This window comes from Lonchura striata, chromosome 15 (genome assembly GCF_046129695.1).
Source record: "Lonchura striata isolate bLonStr1 chromosome 15, bLonStr1.mat, whole genome shotgun sequence".
NCBI lineage: Eukaryota > Metazoa > Chordata > Aves > Passeriformes > Estrildidae > Lonchura > Lonchura striata.
In genome coordinates this window covers 2,400,410-2,417,949 of record NC_134617.1, presented here as the reverse complement: position 1 = coordinate 2,417,949, position 17,540 = coordinate 2,400,410, and the positions used below count along the sequence as shown (strand labels likewise).

Below are 17,540 nucleotides of genomic sequence, written 5' to 3'. Positions count from 1 at the left end.
AGCATTTCTCTACAGGGAGAAAAATGTTTTTCTCAACAGTAAAAACATGTACAAAGAGCTTTTTAATTTAGTGTATTTTTTTTTACAAAGGGAAAGTAGGAATATTTAAATGCTGAGCAGGACACATCAATATTTTTGAAAGAAAACACACAACAGGTTGAATTTTAGCAGTTTTTTTAATGGTGTTAATGAGGAAACCACCTATTCTTGCATCTTCTCGATTGTCTCCTCCTTGTACTTGCCCTTCTCCTTGCCAACCTGGCGGGACTTGGCTTTGCGCTCCAAGATCTTCTTGCGGTCCTTGTCCAGCTTTAGCCTGGTGATCACCACCTGGAGAGAGCACAGGCACTTCAGGCTCCCTGTCCAGAGGGAAGGGCAGCAGCCAATCCCAAATCCACCTGAGCCACAGCACGGAGCTGATCCCAGCAGCCAAAGCTGGCCTTGGACACCTCCAGGGACAGCCACAGCTTCTCCAGGCTCCCTTTGCCTCACCACCCTCCCAAGGAAGAATTATTTATCCAATAATTCCTGTTCCTGCCTCCTCAAACTGGCAAAGAAATTCATGTGTTGGTATTACTGAAAGCACTAGCTGGAAAATAGAACTAACAATCAAATCCTAGAAATGCCATATAGGTATAACTTTCTCCTTAATTCCCTATGCATTTAGGTCTCAATTGTAATTCCCACCTCTGTGCCCAGGAGAGGTACAAACTGTTCACACAGCCCACTGAAAGTCTGTAACAAAGCATCCCTCTCCCCTCTGCATTAATAATCAGAATTTTATGCAAAGCTTTATTGAGGTCTAGTTCCCAGTTAATGAAAATTTTCCCAGAGTGAAGAACCAGCAGAAAATTCTCTCACTGCTATTCAGCACACAGATACATGCACTGGCTCCACCACAATGTCACCTTGTCAGTCAGATGTTGTTGCTGCACACAAATCGTGATGTTTTGGAATAATTCTGCTCTCCCTCTGCTGAACACACCAACCATTTACACGAGAAAACCTGTTACAACTGGATTTTCTCCAACACTTCCATCTTTGTGCTCACATGGCAAGGCTGAAGCAGACTGAATTCATCTGCCTCAATCCAGGTTTTGTCAAGTTCTTGTGTTTAGTTTGAAATGTTCCCTGTTATGATCTAAACAGGCTTTGCCTGGTTTTCACCAGCTTTAAATATCTCAGGCTAAACCCAGGTTCAGAAGTATTCAGTTCACAATTGCCTGCAAGAGCAATCACAATTCTGAGCATCTTTTAAACTTCTCCAGCACCTCCTCATCCAGTGCAAGTGCCACACAGCAAAGATGAAAGATGGTTTAAAGTGATCCATTTTGTGCTTTGAAACCATTACTCTCTTCAAAGATGTATTTTAACAAGATTCCCAAGTTTCTACTCCTAGAAACAATGAGGAATTTGTGATTTCAACTCACATCTCTGCTCATGACACCCTAACATTTCCTTGAGGCAGCATCTCCATTTGTTATTCACAGAACCCCACAATGGTTTGGGTGGGAAGGGACTTCAAATCCCATCCATCCCCACCCCTGCCATGGCAGGGACACCTCCCACTGTCCCAGGCTGCTCCCAGCCCTGTCCAGCCTGGCCTTGGGCACTGCCAGGGATGCAGGGGCAGCCACAGCTGCTGTGGGCACCCTGTGCCAGGGCCTGCCCACCCTCACAATAATTCTTTTTCCTAATACCCAGTCTAACCCTACTCTCTTGTCAGTGTGAAGCCATTCCCCTTGTCCTGTCACTTGTAAATTGTCTCTCTCCACCTGTCCTGTAGGCTCTCTCCAGGCACTGTAAGTCCACAGTTGCGTCACCCCAAAGCTTCTCCCCTCCAGGTGAGCAATCCCAGCTCTCCCAGCAGAGCTGCTCCATCCCTCTGATCCCCTGGAGCTCCTCTGGGCTCTCTGCAGCAGCTCCAGCTCCTCCTGTGCTGGGGCAGGGCTGGGGCAGCTCTGCAGGTGGGTCTCACCTGAGGGGGCACAGGGGGCACAATCCCCTTTGCTGCTGCCACTGGGGATCAGCCCAGGGCATGGGGCTCCAGCTGAGGTCCAGCACCCCCAGATCCTTCTCCCAGGGCTGCTCCACCTGCTGACCCAGGAGCATTCCCACCACTTGGTAAGAATCCTACCCAACCGCAGAGCAGCCAGCTGCCCCAGCTCTGCTGGCAGTGCCAGCCCCAGGTGCCCCCGTACCTTGCTGGGGTGGATGCCCACGTGCACGGTGGTGCCGTTGGCCTTCTCCCGCTGCACGCGCTCGATGTAGATCACGTATTTCTTCCTGTACACCTGCACCACCTTCCCGATCTGCTGGCCCTTGTAGTGTCCCCGCACCACCTGCACACAGCACACACACACAGCTCCAAAACCAGCCCCGGAACAGCCAGCCCATCTCACACCCGTGCCATTCATGTTCTCTGGACAGAGAAACACAACTCTGCCTCTCTGGAGAAGCACAAAGAGAGAACAATCTTTATCTCTGCTCCTTGGTTTTGCCCAAGTGGAATGTGGTGTGGAGATTGTTCACCTGCAGTGATGGCTGGGTTGGATTTGGTGAAGTTGTTTGGGGTCAGTGACCACTGGGATTGCACTCTGTGTTGGACTCTCAGCACAGCCACGAGTTTGAGTTAATTAGATAAGAACTAATTATTTAGAATAGGATAGTCTCTCTTTAAATACTGTATTAATGTAATAGAGTATAGTTTTAATAAAGCAATCCTTCAGCCTTCTGATCTGGAGCAGGCATCATCATTTCTTCCTGCATCCAGGGTTTGCTGCATTTTTAGCATGTACAACCCATGGCTGAATTACCCTGCTGAGCTGCCCAGGATCCAAGCCCCAAACACATCAGTGACCTGACAATTTCAGCATTAATAGCATGGAACATATAACGGATCAGGATTGTGCTTCTCCCCCTCTTTCTCTGCAGCAAACCCTAATGAGGGAGCTCTGTAGCCATGCAGTCAAGCTGCAATTTTTAACAGTTTCTACCTTAATTTTTCACCTATCATTGTGTTTTATATAAAAAAGCCACTTCGCTTGGACTCATTTCTAATCAAATCTTTTAAATATCATAGGCAGCAAACAGTATAAAAAATAAACAATTATTTGCTTTGTGCTTTGTTGTTGAAAGCTCTCAGTTGAGCAGAATGATCAATGCATGTAGCTGAAGTGCAGCAGTACTGCCAGCACACTCGTGTTCCTGCTATCACCCTTGTCACTGAAGTGAATTTAAGAAACACTTGACAGCCCAAGCCACGAACTGATTAACTTGGATTATTTCTGCCATGCTGAGGGCAAAGCTCCAGCACCAATATTTGTTCCATCCTTCCCTTTTCCACAGGCTGCACATGAACCAGAATCCCACAATCGGCTGGCTTGGAAAACACTTCCAAGATCATCAAATCCAAATGATGCCTCATCCCCACAGCACCTCCTCCAGCCCTTCCCTGGACACTCCCTGGGCAGTCCCAAGGGCTGAGCACCCTTTCCATGGGGAAATTCCTGCTGAGAACTCCTCGGGGAGAAGCTCAGGGCTGGCAGGGCAGTACCTGGACCTCGTCGTCCTTGCGGATGGGCATGGAGCGCACGTTGTACTTCTGCCGCAGCTCCTTGGACAGGGGCGAGGACATGATTTTCCTGCGGATGTGGGAGGGGGCATTGAAGTGCCTTTTGCGGTTCTTGCTGCGGTCCGAGGTCACAAAGGGGTTGAACTTCATTTTGGCTGCATTAAAAAAAAAACAACAAAGGGGTTGAACTTCATTTTGGCTGCACATAAATAAAAAACCCAGCAGTTGGAAAGGTGCTCACTGCACACACACACACACTACACTCCATCACCCACACAGTCTGCCGTGGCATTAAAAAGCAATTTGAACTATTTTTAATCAAATTACTGATCAACAAACCCCGATATTCCGGGGGTCCAAGTAAGCTGCTGCCTCTGCGCGGACTGACAGTGTCCCTGTGACTGACACTGACACATCTCAGCGCTCAGGACACCTGGATGCTGCCCTGCAGCCATACCGCTCTCACTTATAACCATCTATAAAAATGTGAATTTTGGGCTTGCAGAGAGAACTCGCTCTGCTCCAGCACCTCCAGTAACGCTCCTCAGCGCAGCCAACAGGTAACACATCCGCAAATCCAAGATAATTCCGGCCTTTCCTACACCTTAACAGCATTGCGTGTCAGGGCACCACTGATCCTGACAGCAAAGAATAAAATCAAGGATAAATTAAATTAAAGGCTGGCTTTGCTCAACTCCCCAACTTTTGCGTGCACACCCCGGCACCTCCCATGCGGGCTGGGCTGCGTGAACTCCGTAAGGCACCAGGACAGCGCAGCCCGAAGGAGGCCCCAGCTCTCCCCGTCCCGCAGCCCCGGGCGGGCCCCCGGCCACCCGAGCGCCCTCCCGCTGCCCCGCGGAGGCCCCGCCGGCCGGGGATGGCCGCGGATGGCCCCGATGGCCGCGGATGGCCGCTCCCGGAGCCTCACCCGCTGCCGCCGCCGCGCCGCCCGCCCGGAAGAGGAGCCGGGAGCGCTTCCGCTTCCGCTTCCGCTTCGGCCTGAGGGGCCCGGGGCCGCGCCCCCTGGCGGCCGGAGGGCGGCGCTGCGGCGGGGACAGAGCGGGGACAGAGCGGGGACAGAGCCGGGACAGAGCCGGGACAGAGCTGGGATAAACCCGGGACAGAGCGGGGACAAACCCGGGACAAACCCGGGACAGAGTGGGGACAGAGCCGGGACAAACCCGGGACAGAGCGGGGACAGAGCGGGGATAGAGCTGGGATAAACCTGGGATAGAGTGGGGACAGAGCCGGGACAAACCCGGGACAGAGCAGGGATAGAGCCGGGATAAACCTGGGATAGAGTGGGGACAGAGCCGGGACAAACCCGGGACAGAGAGGGGACAAACCCGGGACAGAGCGGGGACAGAGCCGGGACAAACCCGGGACAGAGCAGGGATAGAGCCGGGACAGAGCTGGGATAAACCTGGGATAGAGTGGGGACAGAGCCGGGACAAACCCGGGACAGAGCCGGGACAGAGCGGGGATAGAGCTGGGATAAACCTGGGATAGAGTGGGGACAGAGCGGGGATAGAGCCGGGACAGAGCCGGGACAAACCCGGGACAGAGCGGGGATAGAGCCTGGACAAACCCGGGACAGAGCGGGGATAGAGCCGGGACAGAGCTGGGATAAACCTGGGATAGAGCAGAGAGAGACCGGGACAAACCTGGGACAGAGCGGGGATAGAGCCGGGAGAGCTGGGATAAACCTGGGATAGAGCAGGGAGAGAGCCGGGACAAACCCGGGATAAACCTGGGATAGAGTCGGGACAGAGCGGGGATAAACGTGGGATAGAGCCCGGATAGAGCAGGGATAAACCCGGGACAGAGCTGGGATAAACCTGGGATAGAGTCGGGACAGAGCAGGGATAAACGTGGGATAGAGCTGGGATAAACCTGGGATAGAGCCAGGACAAACCCGGGATAGAGCAGGGACAGAGCCAGGACAGAGCAGGGATAGAGCCCGGATAGAGCGGGGATAAACCCGGGACAGAGGTGGGATAAACCTGGGATAGAGAGGGGATAGAGGCGGGATAGAGCAGGGATAAACTGGGGATAAACCCGGGATAGGGCGGGGATAGAGCCGGGACAGAGCCCCACCTGGGCACCCCTGCCCATCAGTCCTCCCCTGCTGCTCACCAGCAGCTCCTTCTCTCCATCAGTGTGGGTGAAATTCTCTCCTCCTGCCCAACCCAGCCCTGTCCCCCAGCCCCAAGGGACATCAGTCCCATGTCCCCAGCCCCAAGGGACACCAGTGACACCAGTCCCATATCCCCCAACCCCAGGGGACACCAGTGACACCAGCCCCAAGGGACACCAGTGACACCAGTCCCATGTCCCCCAACCCCAAGGGACACCAGTGACACCAGCCCCAAGGGACACCAGTGACACCAGCCCCATGTCCCCCAACCCCAAGGGACACCAGTGACACCAGCCCCAAGGGACACCAGTGACACCAGCCCCATGTCCCCAGCCCCAAGTGACACCAATTCCCCTGCCCAGCCCCTGCTCCTGTGTCACTGTCACCTCCATCCCTGCCCCTGCAACCCAGCTCACCTGCACAAACCATTTCCTTTTCAGGGAGATGTGGCCCTAGTATGTATTTTCAGGATACAGATTCATTTATTCTCAATGAAAATTGGTAGAAATTAGCCAATGAATTGGCTTGGTTGGGCTTGTGTTGGTATTTTTACAAAGACAGGCTGATAAAGTTTGGGACTGAGTTGCAGCAGGCTGGGATTTGAACAAACACCCTCCCCAGAACATTTATTTGTCATTTACAGAGTAAGGGACTTTCAGCAGCACCCCATCACTCGTGAAAATGTGAGTTCCAGTCATGGGAACAGGCAGGATCTCTTCCTTCACAAAGATCTCGTTGTCCCACACCAATATAAAATGAATTGGTTTCTTACAATGGTGCAGGTATCTTGGCCCAAACTCAGTGCGCTGTAACCCTTTACTGTTCCATCTTTAAAAATTGCCTCAGACACTCATTTCTACATAATTATGAAGCAAGGCTATGTGGACACTAAAGGGGGGAGAGGGGGGACAAAAACTGGGTTATTTCATATACCAAGGAGGACAGTGACTCAAGCCAAACCCAGAAAGTCCCAAGCACTTTCCTCCACCTTTCCTTAAAAAAAGGGAGGTTGGGACATTTGGTACTGTACAAAACTGAGCTCTGAATGTCCAGACATGACTCAGGGCTCATTACAAAAGAGCCTCGTGCTAACTTTCACCACAGTGACCTGGCTCCCAGTGATTTCACTGTGTGATAACGCTCAGTCCACTGAAATCATAATTAAAAACAAAAGAAAAAAAAAAACCCTTTGGATTGATTGTGCAACAGGAGTGCAACAAGAAGCCAATCGAAACACGTAAGAGTTTTATTTTTAATTATGGAACTAAAAATGCTAATAGTTTATTAACATAAGGTTGCAAATTAAAAAGACAAATGCCAGAACTCTTTAACAGTCTGCACTGTAGAAATGTAAAAGACTTGTGCTTTAAACATTGCTGTACCAGACACGGCAGGGCTGCTCCTCCTCCCTGCCCCTCTCTCCCACATTGCAGGGACAAACCCCTCACTGACACCCCCAATTTGCAAATTCAAACGACTCTGGTAAAGCAGAGACTCAGCACAGCCATTCCCAGCCCCAACAGCCCGTGTGTCACACAGAGGAAGAAAAATAAACGAGAAAAACCCAGGAGCTGGTGGCAGACAGGGCCACTTACATCGCAGATCTCATTTTTAACAGCGCACATAAACGCAAGAATTTGAGAGATCAGCTCAAGCATTCACAGGCTCATCTCTCACGGGTTTTTGTACCCTTTTTCCATTTTATTTTCTTTTAAAAGATCCTCTTCAGCAGTCCAGATATTGCCTAGATTACACCTAATAACTTTCCCTAGAGACAGAAGTTTTTAACTCCACCATTGCAAAGCATCCTATGCCTCAAGTTTTCACCATAGGGTGGAGTCTGGAGTCACAGGGAATAATTTCAAATGAGAGTTTGAAATATTTCCTACAGGGATGTCTTTTTTGGAAACCCAAATACTTCTATCAAAACACTTACTTGAAAGGGCAAAATCAGAACCCTATAACTGAGGGTTTCCTTCTGCTCTGACTTGAAATTCTTTTGTTTGCAAGGAGGTTTAAAAGCACAACTAAGCTCATTTTCTTTACAGAAAATTCAGAATAAAAGTGAGATCTCATGGCTGCAGAGACAGTAACTGCCTTGCAATAAAAAACAAACAAACAAACAAAAAAGTGATTTGTCACCTTATTACAGGGGATGTTTTGGCAGAGAGAACAGGCACACGGAATTGTGTTATTTTGAAAAAGAAAAAAAGAAAAAGAAAACAAAAAAAAAACCAACAACAAACCCAAAATAACTCCCCAAACAAACCAGTCGCAGTGGTCTGGTTTAGAGACCTGGCCTGGACTGCACAAGAGGCAGTTTAAGGGAATGGGGAGAAGGGTGGGAATAACTCACCAGGGGACACAAAAGATTCTGCAACCACCTTTGCTTGTGTCAAAGAAATTGTACCAGAGGAGAAATTTCAGAAAATGAACTGTGCTGCAAAGATCTCCCCTTGCCCAGCTCAAAAGGATGAATTAAATAAATCTCAGTGTAAGGAAGCTGCTAAAATATTAAAAATCTCATCGTTGTAATCCACTGTTCCCAAGCTGTCTGCAAAGACTCACCAAATCCAAAAGGAAAAATCAGGACATTTTAGCTGTGAGTTTCAGCTGGTCACAGTGGATTAGAGGAAATCCTTCAGCCAGCAGGAGAAGCAATTGCCATGGAAAATCCTACATCCAGAGGGCTCCACTCGCAGGCACACAAACCCAAAATGAACACAAGCACCTCATTGAAAAAGTTCATTTTTGTAAACGTGGGAAAAAATAAAAGTAAAAAAAAAAAAAAAATCTACCCATAGATGAAGGGGTACAGGAAGTTACACAATCCAGTTTACACCTAAAGTAAGAGCAATCAGTCCAGAGAAGAACAGGGAAAAATTGCAATGCTGTCTGAAGTCACTGCAGGGCAGAGCATGGCAGGGGGAGAGGAGCTGGCTGCTTCTTTTTGGTGGGTGGATAAAACTGGCTGCCCCTTGCCTGCTCCCAGAGCAATGAGACAATTTCAACAACCATCAGGAATTCTTCTGAAATGCATCTGACTCTAACAATAACACTGAATATTCAACAATTCATATCATCACAGCGTAGAGTTTGGATATTTTGCCTCCAGGAAAAGGCAGTGGAGATCATCCAAGAGAAACACTGCACCCATCTTAGAATTTACAGCGCTGAGTTCAAGACCTTTGTTTTATGATTATTTTTATTTAATCCATCCTAAAAGACGTAGAATATGTGTCTCCTCAGCTCAGACATTCACAAGGCATGTGAATTACTGAATTACTGAGACTGTCACTACTCAAGGAATGTTGATGAGGCTCTACAAAATGCACTGGGGGGCATCTGGTCTCATTTTTGAGACCTCATGCCCACCACAACATGCAAGACACACCCTGGCAGGAGCTTTCCCCTCACAGCTCCGTGTTTTGGAGGCTCCAGAAGACAAGGCTGGAAGGAATGGACAGGGAAGCTCAGGAATCTTTTTAAGGGATCAAAGAAAACTCCCAGCAAGGGTCAGCCTGTGGGAATGCTGCCCTGGGTACCTGTGGGAGAACAGTGTCAGTCCAAGGCTCAGAAAAGATGCCCTGACTGAGTTAAAGGAAAAGGGAGGCACCTTAAATCCTGAAAAGTCAGAATTCCTGTGTTTGGCAGGTGTATTGAATACACACACACAAAGCAAGAGAGGAAGCTGTGCCCATCCACCCAGAGGGCTGCACCATTTTTCTGAGCACAGAGAATATAAAACCTCTTTTAGATAAAAAAAACAACACAACAATAATAAAGCAGAAGTGCAGAATCCAGACTTTTGGGTGCTCTATGTCTAGAAACAGAAGAAAGAAAAACTAATGCTGTAATGACTATTCCCTTTCAAAGCAAAGGCCACATAAAACTGTGTTGCTCAGTTTGGTTTTTACTTCATGCCACCTGTAAACACAAGACTGGATATTCATTTAGTGGGAAGAAATGAAACCACTTTTACATCTAGAGTAAAAGAAATGCCCTCCACTGCTGGGATCACCAAGGAAAAGGTAGCTGGGGAAGGCTTCCTGTTCTTTTTTCACTTTGTTAGAAAGGTTGTATCTGAACAACTGAGCTTTCAATAGAAGCACAAAACATTTCTTGATGTTATTTCTGCCCTCTGTCTCTTAGGTTTGCTGTGGGGACTAACACTTTCCACTCCTCACCAACAGATACATCACCTTTTTTGGCACCATGGGTGGAATTTCTTCCTCATGTGTTATTTTGCCCTATACAAAAATTGATTGTCTGATCATGCAAATCCAACAGAACTCCAAAAAGTGCCACAAGACAGTTCAGCTCTTTGCCATCTACTCCCTAGTTTGTACACTGCCATAGGAACCTCCCAGAGGACAGACTGCCATCCTTCCTTAGATCTGACACAGCATTTCAACATCTCTTTCTGGGGGGAGGGAATCAAAATCCACACTGATTCCACTGATTTTTCCCTCTCAGAGCTCTGAAATGCATGGAGATTTCTTTGATTTGTTGAAGACGCTTTCACTGAACAGCCTGATTAGAAAAAAAACCATACTGATTCAATCAAATAGAAAATAAAGACAAAAACAGGTAGTGGTAGATTTCTCAATCTTTGCTCCTGTCCTTGGAGTCGAGGGTAGTTTCACTGCTACTGCATTTTGCCCAGCTGGATTTTCTTCCAGGCCTCTGATGCTGTGAAAATGCAGGAGTCGAGGATCCCAGCTACAGTAAATGTTCCTCCAATGATGGCACATATCTGGAATTACAGAGAGAGGAATTTGTCAACAACGGGGGAAACTTTTACACAGCTTGAACTGGAGGAGGGATCCTGCTGCTGGGGTGTTTGCTGGAAGCACAGTAAGAACTGGGGATGGAATTCCACAAGGATCATTCACAAAAACCATTCCCAGCAGTGGAATAAATGAGTGCTGAACTCCTCACAGCCTGAGCCCACCACAAATCCCAGCTCCCACAGCACAAACACTGCCTGAACTCCACCTACCTCAGCTTTCTGGAAGCTCTGTGTTGCTCACATCTTCCTATCCTGTTTTCTGTCAAAAACACCACAGCCTTGTAGTCTTTTCCCCTTTTCACAGGACAATAATAAAAACAGGCCAAAGACTCTGGAATAGCACGTGAAGGGCAGTGAGTAACAGGGAAACCCAGTTACACCACAGCTCTGCCTAACACTTTCCATGACAAGGGCTGCTCACAGCAGCCAACTTAACTCTTTGTGGGACAGAGTTTTCCAAACAAGATGTGGATCTTGGGTCAAATTAAAACACATTATTACTTCCAAGAACAGAGTTAGGGAAAAAATTAATCTCCTGATTAGCATTAACAGCCTACTTCACTTCTCAAGTGCTACAAGACCACAGAAATATTCTGTGTATTCTGTCAAACCAGAGTCTTTGTGAAAACAGAATCACAGAACCACTTAGGCTGGAGAAGACCAACAACACAAAATATTTCCCTGCTACAATGGCTCAGTGGTTTGAGATTACTCTCTCCTAACTCATAACAAATCCCCTTTTTCCCAGGCAGGCCCTTGTCAGGAGATAAGCTCCATATCTTGTTCCCCTTCTCACAACCCCATGGTTATTCTCAGAACCATCTCATCCCACACAACGTAAAAAAAACAAATTAAAAGAGCATCACAGTTACGAAGTAAAAAATGTGGGAGTTGTGTAGTTAGATCTGTGTAATCAGAACATGGCTGGCAATGTTTTTACATCAGGTTATGGTGTGTCACACTGCCTGGTGGCACCCTGGGACTTTCTTCCCCTCCTGTGGTGCTTGACTTCTGCCTCCCCACCAGGTGGTTTCTATGAAGCCAGCCTTGAGCAGAACTCAGATATTTTTCTATCTAAAACAGTGTGGCAGCAGGAGCAGGGTGTGAGGTCACACCTGTGACCAGCTCTGGCCTCTCATGGTGAGAGATTTGGAGGGGCTGGAGGGAATGGAGCTGGGGAAGGGTCTGGAGCAGCTGAGGGAGCTGGGAAGGGGCTCAGCCTGGAGCAAAGGAGGCTCAGGGGGACCCTGTGGCTCTGCACAGCTCCTGACAGGAGGAGACAGCCAGGGGGACATCCAGGATGAGAGGGAACAGCCTCAGGCTGGGCCAGGGCAGGCTCAGGGTGGGCATCAGCAGGAATTTCCCCATGGAAAGGGAGCTCAGGCACTGGAACTGCCCAGGCAGGTTTGGATCCCATCCCTGGAGTGTCCCAGGAAGGGCTGGAGGTGGCACTGGGTGCTGTGGGCTGGGGACAAGGCGAGGATGGGGCACAGCTGGGACTCGATGGCTTTATAGATCTTTTCCAACCTAAATAATTCCATGATAAATGTTATAAAAATGCAACACAGCTGGCCCAGAAGGGAGCTGGTGCCACACTACACATTCCCTGTCACGTCTCTTCTCCCACACAGCACCCCATGGGCAAAGTCACAGGGAAAAAACCAACGTAAGAGCAGCAGCGCTGAGGGGAAGGAACAAACAGCTCATTAAGGGTGAGCAAAGGCTCTGAGAGCTACAGCTCCTTTCAATGTGCATTTATAACCAAGATACGAACATCCAGCGAGCTCAGTGAAACAAGGAGCTGCAGGAAATGTGGCTTTTGCAGGACACCCAGCATTCCTGCAGATCAAGGCTGCTAAAACCAGAACACCACTAAAAATCCTGGTAAAGTCAGAATCTTTAGGGGACAAGCCCAGCTTCTGCTCCTTTACCCCCTCCCTGCTGTCCCTCAGGGTGACTTCCCAAGGAAATGCCCTGGAGCTGGATTATTAAACCACGGAGCTGGGTAATTTCAGCTCAGCTGACAGGAGATGTCACTCCACAAACACAAACCCCGTCCAACACGCAGATTCTGCATCACAGGCAGGAAAATCTGACTTCAGTGCAGCAGCACAAGGGGCTGGGGAATAGAAAAAAATATATATAAATTAATCTGCAGAGCTCTGTAGTGCTGAGTGGGGATGAGTCAGACACACCTGGCACTGGCTCGGGGCCTCCTGCACACACAGCTTTGAGTCCTGGTGACGAAAAAAGGGCTTGGAGTGCTTGTGACCAGTGCTGGGCTCCAGCTCAGCACAGGAGCTGCACCAAATGTTCCTTCATCATCACACCTCTACTACCTAGGGGAGGCAGGCATCAGGCACTTTTCAGATTGAATGGAATGGATTATTGGCACGGATCTGCCAGGAGGTCTGCGGGACTCAGGCCCAGGCATGGAAGGATGAAGGGAAAGAGACACAGAAGTGGAATAATCCCAGCAGTGAGAGCCCTCTGGACATGAAGAATGCACCTTGAACAGAAGGAGATCACAGCAGGGTGGGATGCAGGCTCGTGCCTGAAGGAGAACACGAGTGGACACACAGGAGGAGGCAAGGCTGCAAGCAAGGTGATAGAAAGGCAAGTGTCAGACACATGACTGTGCTCCTCTGGGATGCCCTAAAGTCTGAAAATTACTTCTAAAGTCAGAGGGACCAGTAGTACCCTCAGGCAATTCCTAGTAAGGTAAGCTGGAGAATCCCACACAGAGATTTTCAGCACATTTTGTATTATTTGGCTTTAAAAATGGCACAGGACTGAATCTGTGACACCTGTCAGCACCAGCTCCCATGGCTGAAATTAATCTGCCTGCAACCACTCTGCTCCAGTTCCCACCTTCCACTATTTCCAGTTTAATTTATTTTTCACACCTGGAGTCCAGATGAATCTTCTCATACCAGGAAAAAATATTCCTTTGGATTTTGAATGCTTCAGCAAAACTTTGGCTGCTTTTCTGCCCACTCTCCTCTCCCAGCCCCTACACTGATCTGATAAAACCTTCTTTCAGTTTGGCCACTTACAGAACTCATGAATTTTCAGCAGTGAAACTTTTCCCCTTGCTCCATAACCTCAACCAGGAGGTCTTGAATGGCTTCTCTTTATGAGGGATGAGTTGATTTTAAGCAGTGCAGTTTGACAGGCAAAAAAACCCCTGTGTTTAACTCTGCCAGGTGTCTGTGGTTAACTCCAGATCCCTGGAAAACTCATGGAACAGTGACAGAGGCAGCAGCACTGACCCACAAGAAATATAAAATCTTATTTAGTATCAAACGTTTTTGAGCACGACATGGAAAGTAAAAAGAAAAACTTATTTTAAACCATAAGCCTTTGCACAGGAAGCACCTCTCCCATGGCACAGAAAATTAGGATAATTCTTCACACCACAAAGATCTAAGGAGCAGGCATGAGCCAGAATGGGGACAGAGAGGATGTGGGAATGCTGCTACAGGGCTGGAATGCTGCCCTGCACAGTGCTGAGGTTTTGGAGGGCAAAGCCATGAGTGACAAAGAGCAGCAGATAACCTTGCCAGCAGCAGGAGATGCCTGTGGCTCTCTGCTGGACACCCCTCTCCCATGGGATCACCCCTCTGCAGTGCGTCCTTCCCTCCACCACTGACCCCACAAAGCCTCTCTGAAGTCCCCAGGATCACCCCCCATGCCAGGAGTAATTTGAATTTACTGAAAACCACAGTGAAGGAGCCCCCATCCCAGAGAGGGATCCTGTCTTGTGGTTTTTAAGCTGAGCAGCTGCTGCTCAGACCAAGCTGATGCTTTCCATGGCCAGGCAGTGACTCCACACGCCCCAGCCCAATCCCTGCTGGCCCTCAGCCCAGTGCTGGCCATCACCAACTGGTCTCCAGAGCAACTGTGATGCAAAAGGCCAGGCTGGAGCTACAGGAAGGGGCTGAAGAACAGATCATGTCATCCAAACAGGGCAGGGCTGGAGGTGCTCAGATCCTCTGCAGGGCTGCTCCCCCTCCCAAGCTGTCCAGTGGCACCTGGGATGCAGAGCCAAGGCTGCTCTCCTGGGTGGCAGCCACATGCTTCTCTTTCTCAGGATTTTTTTCAGAGAGCAGCACAGAGGAAAGAAAGAGAAAACAATTTCTATTTCTGCTCCTTGTTTTCCCATGTGGAATGTGTTTGGAGAATGTTTACCTGGGGTGATTGCTTGGTTGGATTCTGGGGAGGATTGTTTCAGCCTGGTGGCCAATCCAACCCACCTGGGGCTGGGCTCTCAGAGAGGGTCACCAGTTGTTAGATATAGTAGTTAAAAAAATAAGTTTGTAGTTTTAGTATCTCCTTGAAATAGTATAATAATGTATTACAGTATAGTTATAATAAAGAAATCATTCAGCTTTCTGAATTGAGTCAGACACCATCACTTCTTCCCTCCAGGTTCACCTGCATTCACAACACTCCTGTACAGCCCAAAGGAGCCAGAGCAGCTCAGCAGGGCCAGGCTGAGGCAGGATCCAGCCCCTGGAACAAGGCTCTGCCTGCACCAGGACTGTCACACCTGTGTGACCCCCTGACACAGCCACCATCATCATCCTCATCCCCCAGAGTGAGGACACTCAGCTGGAACAGCCCCAGGGAGCTGCCTGGCACCACAGCCATTCACAGCAAACAAAGCAGACCAAAATCAACTGCAAAACTCTCCTAAGGCAGCCAGAAAGTGTCTGGCTACCTTTAAAGACAGAGCAGGGCAAAATTCATCCTGGGGCCAGTGCTTCAACACTCAGACTGATCCCAGCGAGGAATATGGTGTGTGGAGAGGACTGTTATTTTGGGGGAAGAGGAGAAACTGAAATTCTTATTGAATGAAAATTAATCAACCTTTAAATCTTTACAGAAGCAGAACTGGAACCGCTTTTCTGGATTCTATTTTTGGTTCCATGCTTGGATTCTCAGTAGGAAACACACATTTCAGTTTTTTAGATTATGGGATACAAATTCAAATGATACAAACCCAAAATGTCACTGTGGCAACCAGGGAAGAAATTCTCTCCTGTGGTCCCTTATGTCAACTCAGAAGCAGAATACCATTCAAAAAAGATGCTTTTTATAGGCACATAATGGCAGATCTGCAGTGAGTCAATGCTGATAATAAAATTAAAGAATAATCCCAGCTATCAAATCATTTCCCATGAAGACACCTCCACACCCTCATCCCCAACAAGATGTGTAAGAAACTTCTGGGAGCATAATTTTAGGGGAAGAAGCAGAGGCAGAATGACATGCCAAGTCATGAAATGCTGATGTTTGACCTTTTATAGGATTATGTTCTGAAGCCAAGTGGATGTGCTAAAAAGAGAAAGTCTTTCACCACGACATTTAGATTTTACTTCAAACCCCATTATCTGGTTATTTCTGTAATCTATTCACTGTCTAAAGTTCAGTGAAAGGAGCTTGTTGTTTATCAGAAGTTGCAAAATCAAAATCTTGAAGTGCAACTCCACCACACTGTTTACGTGAATTCCAATTAAAACAGTCAAACAATTTAAAAATCAGAATTTGAGGTCCTCAGCCAATTTATCAACTGCTTCACTTTACACCATGCCTCACTGGCACAGCTCACTGCAGCTTCAATTTTAAGCCAACTCCCTGAAGACACATTTTTTTTAAAGTTCTGGAGGATCTTTAAATAGCTCTTTGCCTAATGAACAGTTTGGCCAGCACAGCTTTGTTCTGATGCTGAGATCAGGACTGCAGGATGCTCTCTGGACAGATCCAAATGCAACTCGTCAGGAAAACACCTCTGGAATTTGATAATGCAGCTCTTCTCCACTTCTACCCAGCAGTAAATGCCTGGAACTGGCACTCCTTATTAAGCCAAGCAGCGGCACTGAGTAAAACTCAGTGTAAAAAACCCAAAAAACTTCAGTGTCTTGTAGGGGAGAAGTGGATGCTGATAAAATCTCCACTGCCAGTTTTCTTCCTATTCACTGTAAAAATCACCCAAATACCAGCAGATAGCAAGGACAAGGCAGCTCTGTGTTATCTAACAGTTCTGCTTCCCTCACCTGAACAAAGGAAAACCCTCTGGAGAGACCAGGATGACTTTGGGGTGGAAAAGGGTGGGCAGCCCTGGCACAGGTGCCCAGAGCAGCTGTGGCTGCCCCTGGATCCCTGGCAGTGCCCAAGGCCGGGCTGGACAGGGCTTGGAGCAGCCTGGGACAGTGGGAGGTGTCCCTGCCATGGCAGGGGGTGGAACAGGATGAGGTTTAATTTTTTTTCCAATCCAAACCATTCTAGATTCTCTGCACATCATCACCGAGCAGTTTATTGCAGTTTTCCTGCTCACCACATCAGCTTTACTTCCAAGCTTCTGACATGCTGCAGTAGTGCCCATCCTGCCTAGGCAGAGCCTGGCACTTCTAGAATGGGTTAATTTCCCTTCTTTTTGTGCCCAACTATTAAATCAAGTTGTCAGAGCACTGGACTCACCTCCCACTTCAGCACCACCCCAGTGATGTGCTGCTTTAGCTCCACCACGCCCTGGGGCAGAAATTCAACTCATCTGGGCAAGAAAGTCTCAGGAGGGACATGAGAGGCAGGCAGAGGAAGGGAAAGGAGAGTTTAGGGCAACTCACCGATGTGATAAACCTGTACAAAGGCTGTCTCCTCTCTGTGTATTTCACTGTGATGGGGCTCAGGTCGTAGCGGAACCAGATGGCCGGGATGATGCGGCCAGTGTGGCTGTAGGCTACATATTCCTGGGGGAAAAAAGGGGGAAAATGGCACAAAATGTGAGAAATCTCATTCCACAGTGTCTGCCATAAAACTGCCTCTGTGGTTTGGCCTTCACCCCACTGTTTTGTAGCAGTGACCAGACAGAAAGAAGCAAACAGTGAATTCCTGTGTGACTGCTCAGCTCCCATCCTTATCAAAGAGGAAAACAATCTCTTCACAGCCTGATAATGGAAAAGCTGGGGACAGAGTGATGGTGATTACTCTCACCTTCATTCAGAGTTCCAGGACTCAACAAACAGGCTGTTATT

General features: G+C 48.4%; 2 protein-coding genes across 2 annotated transcripts in view; both read right to left on the bottom strand.

Moving 5' to 3' along the window:
- Nucleotides 1-157: 157 nt before the first annotated feature.
- On the bottom strand, nucleotides 158-4,587 carry RPL26L1 (ribosomal protein L26 like 1). The gene is made up of 4 exons (XM_021532127.2): nucleotides 4,503-4,587; nucleotides 3,557-3,729; nucleotides 2,202-2,342; nucleotides 158-330 (listed from the first exon to the last, which is right to left on the bottom strand). Exons 2-4 carry the CDS (start codon nucleotides 3,722-3,724, stop codon nucleotides 202-204), a joined length of 438 nt encoding a protein of 145 aa, XP_021387802.1. The 5' UTR covers nucleotides 3,725-3,729; nucleotides 4,503-4,587; the 3' UTR covers nucleotides 158-201.
- Nucleotides 4,588-6,934: 2,347 nt separating this feature from the next.
- ERGIC1 (endoplasmic reticulum-golgi intermediate compartment 1) overlaps nucleotides 6,935-17,540 on the bottom strand; it is a 57,569-nt gene continuing 46,963 nt past the window's right edge. Inside the window, exons 9-10 of the mRNA XM_021532126.2 lie at nucleotides 17,133-17,255; nucleotides 6,935-10,467 (exon numbers count right to left, since the gene is read on the bottom strand). Of these exons, the coding sequence (XP_021387801.1) occupies nucleotides 10,360-10,467; nucleotides 17,133-17,255 (231 nt within the window). The 3' untranslated portion in view covers nucleotides 6,935-10,359. The remainder of the gene's footprint in view (nucleotides 10,468-17,132; nucleotides 17,256-17,540) is intronic.

Excerpts from the sequence above, each read along its gene's own strand:
- RPL26L1 (XM_021532127.2), bottom strand. The coding sequence starts at position 3,724 with ATGAAGTTCAACCCCTTTGTGACCTCGGACCGCAGCAAGAACCGCAAA. Across the intron at positions 2,343-3,556 it reads GCAAGGACGACGAGGTCCAG|GTGGTGCGGGGACACTACAA; the intron begins GTACTGCCCTGC and ends TGCTGTGTGCAG. Across the intron at positions 331-2,201 it reads TGGGCATCCACCCCAGCAAG|GTGGTGATCACCAGGCTAAA; the intron begins GTACGGGGGCAC and ends TGCTCTCTCCAG.